The sequence below is a fragment of the Oncorhynchus keta genome, chromosome 35 (genome assembly GCF_023373465.1).
Source record: "Oncorhynchus keta strain PuntledgeMale-10-30-2019 chromosome 35, Oket_V2, whole genome shotgun sequence".
Classification (NCBI taxonomy): Eukaryota; Metazoa; Chordata; class Actinopteri; order Salmoniformes; family Salmonidae; genus Oncorhynchus; species Oncorhynchus keta.
In genome coordinates, this window is record NC_068455.1 from 12,827,899 (window position 1) to 12,842,490 (window position 14,592).

The following is a 14,592-nucleotide window of genomic DNA, read 5'->3' on the forward strand; positions in this document are numbered from 1 at the left end:
ATATTGCAAATAAATACTTTTAATGTATAATTTAAGAAGAATAGAATTGTGCATTTTAAGATGTCTCCAAAACAATGCTTGTACATAATGCCCATTATACAAACATGAAAATAAACATTTCTGGTGGTATATTTAATGTGTGCATCTCAGATTCAGCTATATATATATCACATTTTTGGAGATTGTCTGTTGAATGAGCTCCCGGTATATTTGAATTCACTAGAAGCCATTCAGTCAGGTTTCAACATATACCCCATAATGACAAAGCAAAAACAGGTTTGTAGACATTTTTGCAAATGTATTAAAAGTAAAAAACTGATACCTTATTTATAGTAGTATTGAGACCCTTTGCTATGAGACTCAATTGAGCTCCGGTGCATCCTGTTTCCATTGATCATCCTTGAGATGTTTCTACAAAGTTATTGTGGAGTCCACCTGTGGTAAATTCCATTGATTGGACATGATTTGGAAAGGCACACACCTGTCTATATAAGGTCCCACAGTTGACAGTGCATGTCAGAGCAAAAACCAAGCCATGAGGTCAAAGGAATTGTCTGTAGAGCTCCGAGACAGGATTGTGTCGAGGCACAGATCTGGGGAAGGGTACCAAAACATTTCTGCATCATTGAAGTTCCCCAAGAACACCGTGGCCTCCATCATTCTTAAATGGAAATGGAAGTTTGGAACCACCAAGACTCTTCCTAGAGCTGACCGCCTGGCCAAACAACAATTTGGGGAGAAGGGCCTTGGTCAGGGGGGTTGTTGTCTGTAATAAAGCCCTTTTGTGGAGAAAAACTCATTCTGATTGACAGGGTCTGGCTACCCAGTGGGTGGACCTGGCTACCCAGTGGGTGGACCTGGCTACCCAGTGGGTGGACCTGGCTACCCAGTGGGTGGACCTGGCTACCCAGTGGGTGGACCTGGCTACCCAGTGGGTGGACCTGGCTACCCAGTGGGTGGACCTGGCTACCCAGTGGGTGGACCTGGCTCCCCAGTGGGTGGACCTGGCTCCCAAGTGGGTGGACCTGGCTCCCAAGTGGGTGGACCTGGCTCCCAAGTGGGTGGACCTGGCTCCCAAGTGGGTGAGCATTTGGCCTCCCAGACCCACCCATGGCTGCACCCCTGCTCAGTCATATCAAATCCATAGATTAGGGCCTAATGAATGTATTTCAATTGACGGATTTCCTTCTATGAACTGTAACTCACTAAAATCTTTGGAATTGATGCATCTTGCGTTTGATTTTTCTGTTCCGTTTATATATATATATATATATACTGCTCAAAAAAATAAAGGGAACAATCCTTTATATAATCCAAAATAACACATCCTAGATATGAATGAATGAAATATTCTTAAATACTTTTTTCTTTACATAGTTGAATGTGCTGACAACAAAATCAGAGAGTTACTGGTCCAACTGTCCTCCTGGAGAGAGTTACTGGTCCAACAGTCCTCCTGGAGAGAGCTACAGTACTGGTCCGAGAGAGCTACTGGAATCGATTCACTTCAGTGGCTGACAAATACAGCGTTGATTGATCTGACATGTACTCAATCAGTCAATTGTGGTATATGTTGAACAGAGGGCGCCAGAGTACAGATAATGCTCAATTGCCTTCTTTTTTTTAACAAACGCGAAGCAGAATTCGCTTAGATGGAATGGCACTCTGGACCAACTCTAGACCAGAGAGACAAAGTTAATTCCGGGGAGAGAGGGTGCTTTGTTCCATGTGCTACAACAAGTGTATTCGGACCTAGGCATACAGAGAAGAAGCAGCGAAAAGCGTTTCATCTCGTATTTAGCGCCACTCTGAAGTTTGCAGTACTGAGTGATTAAAAACACCGATATTTGGACGTTGCCGCGCGCGCCAGGAGCCCTTTTCGAAACCGCAGCAATAAAACAAACAAAAGCGGTGAGGAACAAAGAATGTTTGAAATTCAGCTCGTGGACACTTAATGCACAATTCCTTCAGTTTTGTTTATCTCATGTATATGTTGTGTTTCTTTGGTTGGATATCATGCCTTCTCTTTCTCTCACCTGCTTGGATTAATTGATGACCAGACCACACCTACCAGGTTGGATTTTTGGACGCCATGGTCTATTCATAATAAAATATTTGCATTGTTTGTTATCCAGAATTTTGGGAACACCAATATTGCAGCGTTTAACATTACCTTTATTTTATTGTAACAGTAGTAGACTCGGCTCTTTTTAGATTTCGTTTTGTATTCTTCATCAGTTTAATAACCTCTGCATGCGTTTGTAATTTTGGATCCAATAAGAATGACCGAGGCCGCGGCGGGTGTAAAAATGTGTCAAAGATACCGGCGCTCCTGAGGTTTACATTTTGGAGATAACGGAACCATTTCTAACACAGCCTATGCATGGAAAACATTGCTCATCGTATGTCAAAATGATGCGCACCGGCCCCGGCCTTGTCTATGAGTGGCTACAGAATCTTAAACTGCCTCAATACTTGGAGGGATTTGTGGACAATGGATACGATGATCTCGAAGTTTGTAAACAAATTGGTGACCCCGATCTGGACGCCATAGGGGTCCACGTCCAGCACCACCGACAAAAATTGCTCGACGCAGTGAAGAGGTTGAGAGAGCAGGAGAAGGGAAAATCTCCGGGTCTTTACTTCACCCTCGAGCCCCTGAATCCCCTGTACCCCTCTTCCTGTAGACCCTCCTTGGGCACCAACATAATGCACATCACAGAGTGCGAGAATGACCTCCAGGGGTCAAGTTCATGGACAGAATCCAACCAGGAGGAAGTTGGAATTGGGGCTCACCAAAGATTTCACCAAGAGTCATCATGTCCTAAAAACAACAATTTGAGTTTCACTGATTGTAAAGAGTTGGTGACTTACCCAAAACTGAAACTGAAGCTCTTGATCAGGGATAAACTTGTGAAAGATGGAATCGACCTCAGTGAGCCGCCATACACCCACAAGGTAGGCTCCTATGTCATTTATTGATGTTGATAATTAGAATGCTTGTTCATAGACTGTCACATTCAATTACACTCTTCCCTCTGTGTCCGCTGTGATGACTAGTATGGTCAATTTCTTTGATGTTGCTGTATACCAGCAATTGTGCTCTGACACTTTCAGAGTCAGGATGACTACTGCTCGAGGCCTTATGGGCAGTCATGGACTTTAATACACACACACATTTAGAAATGTATCTACTCAGAAGTGATTTTGGGTCTATAGGTCTGACATGCTCTGTTGTGAGAGTCCATTTAATTGATAATTCCTATGGGACACATTATTGACCTGGCTAGGTTAATGAGTTCAGATCTTTCATACTTTCTGAGCTAACAGCTATATCATTGTTACTTAACTGTATCTTACTGTTGGTTAATCTGATAGCTTCCATTGTCTGTCACTGTAGCGTTGGAGACATAGTGTGCATTCCAATTGGCACCCTATTCCCTACACAGTACACTCATTTTTACCAGAACCCTATGGGCCCTGGTCAAAAGTAGTGCACTAAATAGGGATTAGTTTCCATTTGATTGCCATTTGGAATGAACACAGAGTATTCAGACAGTGTATCTGTCTACCTCTCATTCCATCCCTCTGCTCTGACAGTTGTTTTACGGAGTATGGCGTCACTTTACTGTTGTGACGCAAAATGCATAGCACATAGAATAAAGGTTTTATCAGATATTATTCATCCTGATCAGATGGGTGTTTTACATGGATGATACATTGGAGATAATGTAAGACAATTACTTGAAACAATAGAACACGATGAAACGCCAAAGAAACCAGGTCTGATGACATCACATATGGTACAGATGCTCTGTGTACATCCCCTCAGATTAATGCTTATTCACGGTCAGAGAGCTAGGCAGGGTCTGCAGTTGCAGACTGTAGTATTGGCTTTAACCTTCATTGTGGCGTAACGTATACAGGTCTATTTAGTCATTGGAATCAGCACCACATTACAGCAAAGGCCAACTCCTATTCTCCAGTATGGGGTTGAGCAGATTTTTGATTTGGGTTGCTGTCTCGTGGTGTTCTAAAATTGGTTCTGTGTCAGTGGATAGTGGTTAGACCTATACCGTATGAATTTGATTTCCTGACTCTGTGAGCCAGACATGGCTGTCAAAAATGGCTCTGCCTTTCCACGAAGTCTTATTGGAGCTGAGATGTTGCAACAGATGAAGAATACCTGCTTAGGCTGCGTGTTTAGGCTATAGTCTCGGGCTGTGTGTTTAGGCTAGTCTCGGGCTACAGTCTTGGGCTGCGTGTTTAGGCTACAGTCTCGGGCTGCGTGTTTAGGCTACAGTCTCGGGCTGCGTGTTTAGGCTATAGTCTCGGGCTGTGTGTTTAGGCTAGTCTCGGGCTACAGTCTTGGGCTGCGTGTTTAGGCTAGTCTCGGGCTACAGTCTTGGGCTGCGTGTTTAGGCTACAGTCTCGGGCTGCGTGTTTAGGCTACAGTCTCGGGCTGCGTGTTTAGGCTACAGTCTCGGGCTGTGTGTTTAGGCTACAGTCTCGGGCTGCGTGTTTAGGCTACAGTCTCGGGCTGCGTGTTTGGGCTACAGTCTCGGGCTGCGTGTTTGGGCTACAGTCTCGGGCTGCGTGTTTAGGCTACAGTCTCGGGCTGCGTGTTTAGGCTACAGTCTCGGGCTGCGTGTTTAGGCTACAGTCTCGGGCTGCGTGTTTGGGCTACAGTCTAGGGCTGCGTGTTTGGGCTGCATGTTTGGGCTACAGTCTCGGGCTACAGTCTCTGGCTACAGTCACACACTGTTTTTCCCTCTACTTTTACCAAATAAATTCATAATGTCACCAGCGCTGGTGCGGTCATTCTCTGTGGCAAAATGTTCAAAGGGGCTAGAGAGGATGAAGTAATGAGAATCCTATGCTACGGAATATTACGATAGGCTATTCATCCTCGGGCTAGGAAATGCAAAACTGGCACCTGTTGTCGTTCCTCGCACATGCTGACCATCATGATGGATTTATTTAAAGAGATGAAGTCCAGAAAGGCTTATTTTGTGAAACTATCTGAATGGACATAGCTAATTCTTTAACTCTTACACACCCACCCAAGAGGAGCCACTGAACCGAAGCAGCCTGCTGCTGCGCATCTCATTCAGACGCATAAACAACAAATCACATTTCTCCTTTCCCAAAAATGTATGAAAAACCTTGCCACAGATTCAAATCCATTCTGTAGGAAATCAAAATGTATTCTAATGATCAGCCGCTGATCCATTTTAGTGAAACAATAGGTGGTTATGTTGACACTAATTTCAGTGCTGTATCAAAATCTGTGCAACCCCTAGAATCCCCTTTTACAAAAATCCTGTCAAAATGCATCGGTCATAGAATGAGAGGTTTATCAGATATTTATTATTCATCCTGATCAGTTTTTATATATATTTTTTTTACATGGATGAAACATTGGAGATAATATTACTTGAAACAAATAGAACACTATGAAACACCAAAGAAACCAGACCTGGTCTTCATAGCAGATTTAGAAAAGGCCTTTTGTTTAGTTATGACTAGAATTTTTATATAAATGCCTGGACTATTTTAATTTGGGAGAATCTGTTATTCAACGGGTTAGATACAGTATGTATAGTAACCCCAGGTGTAAAATATTAAATAAAGGTTACTTCAAGTATTGAACTGTCAAGAGGAGTTAAACTAGGTTGTCAATGTATGCCGATGACTTGAGACTTCCCAAAGTCCACCATCTTGATCACTGCACAGTGGAGGGTCTAGATAATTTATCTAGCCTCTCTGAACTCAAACCAAATTATGAAAAGTGTACCACATTATGTATTGGATCATTAAGAAGACAACATTTACATTACTCTATAGTTTACCAATTAAGTGGTCAAATCAAATTTTATTTGTCACATACACATGCTTGTGCTTCTAGTTCAGACAGTGCAGTATATCTAACAAGTAATTTAACAATTCCCCAACAACTACCTAATTCACACAAATCTAAGGGGTTGAGTGAGAATATGTATATGGATGAGCGATGGCCGAGCGGCATAGGCGAGGTGCAATAAATGTTATAAAATACAGTATATACATGGGATACGAGAAATGTAAGATATGTTAACATGATTAATATTAAAGTGGCATAATTTAGAGTGCATTGTATAAAGTGACAAGTGATTGGGTCTCAATGTAGGCAGCAGCCTCTCTGAGTTAGTCAATTGCTGTTTAGCAGTCCTATGGCCTTGAGATAGAAGCTGTTTTCAGTCTCTCAGTCACAGCTTTGATGCACCTGTACTGACCTCGCCTTCTGGATGGTAGCAGTGTGAACAGGCAGTGGTCTGGGTGGTTGATGTCCTTGATGATGTTTTTTGCCTTCATGTGACATCGGGTGTTATATGTCATGGAGGGCAGCCCGACAGGATGATCTTGATTGTGCATCTGTTAAAAGTTTGTCAGGGTTTTGGGTGACAAGGCACATTTTCTTCAGCCTCCTGAGGTTGAAGAGGTGCTGTTGCGCCTTCACCACACTGTCTGAGTGGACCATTTCAGTTTGTCTGTGATGAGTATGCTGAGGAACTTAAAACTTTCCACCTTCTCCACCCTTTCATGTGGATAGGAGGGTGCTCCCTCTGCTGTTTCCTGAAGTCCACGATCATCTCCTTTTGTTTTGTTGATGATGAGTGAGAGGTTATTTTCTTGGCACCACAATCCCAGGGCCCTTACCTCTTCACTGTAGGCTGTCTTGTCATTGTTGGTAATCAGGCCTATTACTGTTGCAAACTTGATGATCAAGTTGGAGGTGTGCATGGGTGAACAGGGAGTACAGGAGTGGGCTGAGCACGCACCTTTGTGGGGCCCCAGTGTTGACGGTCAGTGAAGTGGAGATGTTGTTTCCTACCTTCACCACTTGGGGGCGGCCTGTCAGGAAGTCCAGGACCCAATTTCCTAGGGCTGGGTTGAGACCCAGGGCCTCCAGCTTGATGATGAGCTTGGAGGGTGCTATGGTGTTGAATGCTGAGCTGTTGTCAATGAACAGCATTCTTACATAGGTATTCCTTTTCAGGTGGGGTAAGGCAGTGTGATAGCGATTGCATCGTCTGTTGACCTGTTGGGGTGGTATGCAAACTGAAGTGGGTCTAGGGTGGCCAGTAAGGTGGAGGTGATATGAGCCTTGACTAGTCTCTCAAAGCACTTCATGATGACAAGTGAGTGCTATGGGGTGGTAGTAATTTAGTTATCTTTGCCTTCTTGGGTTCAGGAACAATGGTAGCCATCTTGAAGCATGTGGGAACAACAAACTGGGATAGGGAGCGATTAAATACAGTGGTGCCTCCTTCAAAAGTTGCGAGCTTACACCGCGGAACTTAGAGGTACCCAGCGTCATTGCTTCATTGCTCCAACCCTCCACAAGGGGGAGGTAGAGCACTCATTATACATTTGGGTCTCACTGTTTTTATATGACCAATCATATCGAGTGGTTCCAATGACTAATTTGATGCAAGCCACCCATCCCTGGTGACTTTCTTCAGCAAAGATGGCTGACAAAACATTACGGTGGAAGCAAATGTATGTAATTATAACGTCATAACGAGTCAAGCAAAACCTGTTCAATTGAGAGGAATATGTTAGTTAATGTAGAGACAAACGAGTTTGCATATTTTTTTGTCAAAGTTGATTTTTTTTGAAAATCGCTATTTAGCAAGTTAGCTGACTAGATAACATTAGCCAGCTAGCTAGCAGGTGTTATAATGTGAGTATGACATTAATTGGTGTTTATTGTTTTAGGGCCTCCTGAGAACCAGCAAACCAGGCTGTCATCTTGGGAAACAGTGGATGTAAAGAATCTATCTAGCTAAAACATTTACTGCAAATTGAATGTACAATTGTGTAAGCTTGCCTTGCCATGCAGCTAACGAAACATAGATGACTAACTATTTACTTGCTTATTGTGTAGTGGAGGATAAAAATAACTGCATGCCTATGGATGTGTAGCTAGCTACAGTATGTTGCCAATCTGTGTATGGACCTTAAAACTATAGGTTCTGAACTAATATTCATACCAATCTATGAACCTCAGCTGTCATAGTTGTTGTATCAACTTCAAGTCTGAATGGCATTAATGAAACCTAATGATTGAGTAGAATATAATAACTGTATTGTGCGAATTATGCAAGCCCTAAATACATGCACTGTAGTTATTACCACGCATATGTGGTCTGATGAGACAAAAATAGAGCTTTTTGGTCTAAACTCCACTCGCCGCGTTTGGAGGAAGAAGAAGGATGAGTACAACTCCAAGAACACCATCCCAACCGTGAAGCATGGAGGTGGAAACGTCATTCTTTGGGGATGCTTTTCTGCAAAGGGGACAGGACAACTGCACCGTATTGAGGGGAGGATGGATGGGGCCATGTATCGCGAGATCTTGGCCAACAACCTCCTTCCCTCAGTAAGAGCATTGAAGATGGGTCGTGGCTGGGTCTTCCAGCATGACAATGACCCAAAACACACAGCCAGGGCAACTACGGAGTGGCTCCGTAAGAAGCATCTCAAGGTCCTGGCGTGGCCTAGCCAGTCTCCAGACCTGAACCCAATAGAAAATCTTTGGAGGGAGCTGAAAGTAGGTATTGCCCAGAGACAGCCCCGAAACCTCAAGGATCTGGAGACGGTCTGTACGAAGGAGTGGGCCAAAATCCCTGCTGCAGTGTGTGCAAACCTGGTCAAGAACTACAGGAAACGTATGATCTCTGTAATTGCAAACACAGGTTTCTGTACCAAATATTAAGTTCTGCTTTTCTGATGCATCAAATATTTATGTCATGCAATAAAATGCAAATTAATTACTTAATCATACAATGTGATTTACTGGAGTTTTGTTTTAGATTCGGTCTCTCACAGTTGAAGTGTACCTATGATAAAAATTACAGACCTCTACATGCTTTGTAAGTAGGAAACACTGCCGATTTTGCAGGTTATCAAATACTTGTTCTCCCCACCTTGTTCTCCCCACTGTAAATATGAACATTTGTGTTTCAGAATCTAGATATATTCCATATGTTAGAGCTATACACTATGGAGTATAATTACATCAGGATGCTGTCTGTCATGGATGGTTCATAGATCATATGGTCTTGCAGGAGGCATGTATAGGTCTACAAAGCGCATAAAATGGCCACTTTCATCATGTTTTTCAAATAAATGGTTTGTGATACAAATAATGTCAAACGTCTTTGCAATGAAATTTCTATTTGAGAATGTATGGGCTAAGCTGGTGTGGAGTTGCTGCACAGATGGTTTAGTCAGCCCGATCATTGGCAGAGATCATAGATTCCATAGAGAGTTTTAAAACGAGACGTTAAAAAGAAGAGCAAAACAGGAAAATAGTGGAGAAATGGAGGCAGAAAACTAGGTCAAAAAGATGTCTGCCATAATCACACCATTTGTGGTTTACTCGGTCGGCCTAATGTGATGCTACCCTAACTTATTTGGTTTGGTCTCTGATAACCTTTATTGTTAGGAATCTGGCATTGTTTGCTCTTTCATATCTGCCTGCTGATATCAGACGGCTAACTGGTACTTGGAAAAGGACACAGTCACAGAGAGAGTGATCCATGTTCTGATTACAGCATTTTGGAACAGAGTCAGCAGTTTAATTTGGGGATTCTTCGGGAAACCAGGACAAAAGACCAGGGTATTCCATTAAGTTAGTTGATGCAGTTATAGGCTACAGGCCAGTTTCCACAACCAGAGAAAGGACCACCAAATTAAAATGCTGTGAATCGTAGAATTACATTAATTCTAATTCTATGGAAGGGGATAATGTGATCAATCAGAACTGTTTAGTTCAAATAATATATTTTGTTAGACTTCAGCATGGTAACAGCTAGTGTTTGTGCAAAAATAATCTGCATTTGTTATTGCATAGGCTTGTAATTTTTATTTTAGCTTTAACTAGTCAAGTCAGTTAAGAACAAATTCTTATTTTCAATGACTGCCTAGGAACAGTGGGTTAACTGCCTGTTCAGGGGCAGAACGACAGATTTGTACCTTGTCAGCTTGGGGATATGAACCTTTCGGTTACTAGTCCAACGCTCTAACCACTAGGCTACCCTGCCGCCCCAAGATTTAGATTTATTACTATCTGACAGCATTATAAAGTCCATGCTGCTGTTTTTGATGTCCTAATTGGATCAATGAAAAATGGATGTGTGCTGTAATTCCTAACCGTTGGCTTGTTCTGATGTGTTCAATAGCAGCATAGTACAATCAATCCTAACTGAGCCCTGTAATTTGGTGCTTGTCTACTCTCCAAATGGCACCCTATTCTCTATATAGTGCTATAGTTTTGATCAGAGCCCTGTGGGCCATGGTCAAAATTAGTGCACTATAAAGGGAATAGGATGCCATTTGGAATGCGGACATTCTGTTCTGCAGCCATTGGTCAGTTCACATGTCCAGGCAGCCAACCTATTATTTACTTTTGGAGGGAAAACAATTAATACGATTAAATACCCTTGTAAATGACCTAACTACTGCCCGGTGTCTGGAATGGACAACGTGTCTTACAGAAAATGACGATCATTAGGGAGGCTATTCAAATATAGCTGTAATCTCGGTCGAAATTATACGACCGCAGCCTCTGGTTCCACTTTCCCACAGTGCAGTTAATCTGTAGAAATGCTTTTGTTTAGGTTTTTATCATTCTTTTGACAAAGACAAGACTTTGAGAACTAAGAGCTCATGTAAATATAGCCCATGCAGTTTGTTTTAGTTGAAATTTGCAATAAAGCGACCTTGTTGATGTTTACCTGATTTCATTCCATCTACTCCATTCAAACCTTTTAGTTCTCTACATGCAGGCAGGCATGGTAGAGAACCTGGTGTTTTGTTGGGGTTTTGTGAGGACTTAACAGTGTACATAATGACATTTCTCAGATTTAATTGACATGGAAATATTTGCTGTTTGTCATTTCATTTGTGAGGCTGCATATGGGAAGTTGTTTGTCCCACCAGACCTCTAGCCCAGAACCTGGACTGGTACTCTGGCACATTCTTAGAACATAATGGCTAACAACAGTTCTACCATAGAATTGGAATGAGTTGTATAAATTCTAAAGCCTTCCTCCAGAAAGGGGTAGGGCTGTTTTGGCCTTGAGGCTCTCGAGCACAAACAAAACCAGCAGGCTCTTTTTAGACATTTTGGCCCAAGATAGTCTGGCTGAATAGGACCTCACAAACACACAGCGCTATAGAAACCGACAGACAGATGTCTTTGTTACAAAACAAATACAGGATTACATTTTTTTTGTTGGTCTTGTTTAAAATGCATGTGTTTCTTAAAACAGGTGTTGGCTACTGGGTTATACTGTGCTCTTTGTGAGAGCCTTTGTATCCATTGTCAGATACAGAAGTAAAGAGTTGTGCATGTTTAAATGAACTCATCTGACCAAAGGTGAACTTGCTTCCATAGCTTCTCATGGGAATCTCATAGAACTTGCGCATCTGTCAAATGGTGTGTGTCAAACAGTTATTTCCACATTTTCCCACTGCTTCTAACACAAGTTTGGCTTGGAATGACAATGGAGTATCTGTGTACAACTCTGCTCTCACACTCATGTCCCTCAGGCCAGACCTGGCTGAACTCAAACTAACAGAACTGCTCTAAGTGTTTAGTCTAAATATACACTACTGTATAACTGCCAATTCACTCAGTATTTCTGTCTCTAGCCTATAGCCTGCCAGACATTTATAATGTAGCCTACCTCTGTACCTCCCTACCAGTAGGCCTATAGCCTGCCAGACATAATGTAGCCTACCTCTGTACCTCCTTACCAGTAGACCTATAGCCTGCCATACATAATGTAGCCTACCTCTGTACCTGCCTACCAGTAGGCCTATAGCCTGCCAGACATAATGTAGCCTACCTCTGTACCTCCCTACCAGTAGGCCTATAGCCTGCCAGACATAATGTAGCCTACCTCTGTACCTCCCTACCAGTAGACCTATAGCCTGCCAGACATTTATAATGTAGCCTACCTCTGTACCTCCCTACCAGTAGACCTATAGCCTGCCATACATAATGTAGACCTCTGTACCTCCCTACCAGTAGACCTATAGCCTGCCATACATAATGTAGCCTACCTCTGTACCTGCCTACCAGTAGGCCTATAGCCTGCCAGACATAATGTAGCCTACCTCTGTACCTCCTTACCAGTAGACCTATAGCCTGCCATACATAATGTAGCCTACCTCTGTACCTGCCTACCAGTAGGCCTATAGCCTGCCAGACATTTATAATGTAGCCTACCTCTGTACCTCCCTACCAGTAGGCCTATAGCCTGCCATACATAATGTAGCCTACCTCTGTACCTCCCTACCAGTAGACCTATAGCCTGCCAGACATTTATAATATACACTACATCTGTACCTCCCTACTAGTAGGTCTATAGCCTGCCAGACATAATGTAGCCTACCTCTGTACCTGCCTACCAGTAGGCCTATAGCCTGCCATACATAATGTAGCCTACCTCTGTACCTCCCTACCAGTAGACCTATAGCCTGCCAGACATAATGTAGCCTACCTCTGTACCTGCCTACCAGTAGGCCTATAGCCTGCCAGACATTTATAATATACACTACATCTGTACCTCCCTACCAGTAGGCCTATAGCCTGCCATACATAATGTAGCCTACCTCTGTACCTCCCTACCAGTAGACCTATAGCCTGCCATACATAATGTAGCCTACCTCTGTACCTCCCTACCAGTAGGCCTATAGCCTGCCATACATAATGTAGCCTACCTCAGTACCTCCCTACCAGTAGGCCTATAGCCTGCCATACATAATGTAGCCTACCTCTGTACCTCCCTACCAGTAGGCCTATAGCCTGCCAGACATTTATAATATACACTACATCTGTACCTCCCTACCAGTAGGCCTATAGCCTGCCATACATAATGTAGCCTAACTCTGTACCTCCCTACCAGTAGGCCTATAGCCTGCCATACATAATGTAGCCTACCTCTGTTGATTGTCTGATGTGTTTTAGTTACGGAAGGACCCATAGCTGAATAGCAGCCTTTAGACTTTCTGCCAGACCAACCAATGCACCTGCTCTGATTGAGCTGCTCGTGACAGGAAGCCATTCCTGTGTTTCTCATGTTGTGCAACGTGTACATAACATGTAACCATGGCAACGCAGAGAGTATGTGCACGTGTGTCCTGTGTATAGCCAGAAGGCTACATCCCATCACAGTGCATTAGTCAGTCTGTATACAAGTCATACCTGGCCTTGTGCTTTTATGGTTTTGGGCCTGTTTTTTGATGATTATTCGTCATGCCACCAATCACATCTTGTTCAGGTACATGCCCTCCTGCGGGGATAACCCCCCCCCTCCCATTCCTTTCCAGGTTTTTTTTTATTTGAGGTGAATCAGTGCATTTTGTCACATATTGGCACAGTCCCACTAGATGGTATGGTACTCACTAGTCTCTCTGGAGGTGGGCCCCTAAAGATGTCGTCTGGTACAGTCCCACATGATACACAAACTGCACTATCAACTGAGCAGATGTAGAACAAGGGATTGCAATCACAGAGTAGATAAAGGAATTATATTCACTGCTTAGTAGTGCTGAGCGATTTAGTGCTTTTGTGAGGTCGGTCTGGTTAGATTACAAATGCATTATGTAGGTTGAATGCTGTAACAACACAGAATAAAACAATACCATTCAATACAAGATGGTAGTGACTGCCTATTAATGCTTATCACTTAACCATCATGTATTCCCTTTACTTTAATAAAATATACAAGTTGTGTAGTGGGCAGTAATATGTTATGTGAATATACAGTATATTATATATATACATCACATGAGACTTGTAATAAGATGAAGGTAATTCATTTCTTGGGCTAATTGCTTAATCTGACTCCATAAAATAAATAGCAATATGTAAGAACACCATGGTTTAGTTACAGAAATAGAACACTATGGTTTAGTTGCAGTAATAGAACACTATGGTTTAGTTGCAGTAATAGAACACTATGGTTTAGTCACAGTAATAGAACACTATGGTTTAGTTACAGTAATAGAACACTATGGTTTAGTTACAGAAATAGAACACTATGGTTTAGTTACAGTAATAGAACACTATGGTTTAGTTACAGTAATAGAACACTATGGTTTAGTTACAGTAATAGAACACTATGGTTTAGTTACAGAAATAGAACACTATGGTTTAGTTGCAGTAATAGAACACTATGGTTTAGTTACAGTAATAGAACACTGTGGTTACAGTAATAGAACACTATGGTTGAGATGCAGGAATAGAACACTATGGTTTAGTTACAGTAATAGAACACTATGGTTTAGTTACAGTAATAGAACAGTGGTTACAGTAATAGAACACTATGGTTTAGTTGCAGTAATAGAACACTGTGGTTACAGTAATAGAACACTATGGTTGAGATGCAATGAATAGAACACTATGGTTTAGTTACAGTAATAGAACACTATGGTTTAGTTACAGTAATAGAACACTATGGTTTAGTTACAGTAATAGAACACTATGGTTTAGTTACAGTAATAGAACACTATGGTTTAGTTACAGAAATAGAA

At 42.3% G+C, this 14,592-nt stretch overlaps 1 protein-coding gene across 4 annotated transcripts in view; it reads left to right on the top strand.

Annotated features, from left to right (window-relative positions):
• The first annotated feature begins 1,627 nt into the window (after window positions 1-1,627).
• Window positions 1,628-14,592, top strand: part of LOC118369043 (SAM and SH3 domain-containing protein 1-like) — an 89,035-nt gene continuing 76,070 nt past the window's right edge. For 3 of the 4 annotated variants that reach the window (XM_052496556.1, XM_052496558.1, XM_052496557.1), the window contains exon 1: window positions 1,628-2,958. In XM_052496556.1, coding sequence (XP_052352516.1) covers window positions 2,380-2,958 — 579 coding nt within the window. In that variant the 5' untranslated portion in view covers window positions 1,628-2,379. The remainder of the gene's footprint in view (window positions 2,959-14,592) is intronic. The other variant, XM_052496560.1, reaches the window with a different exon arrangement.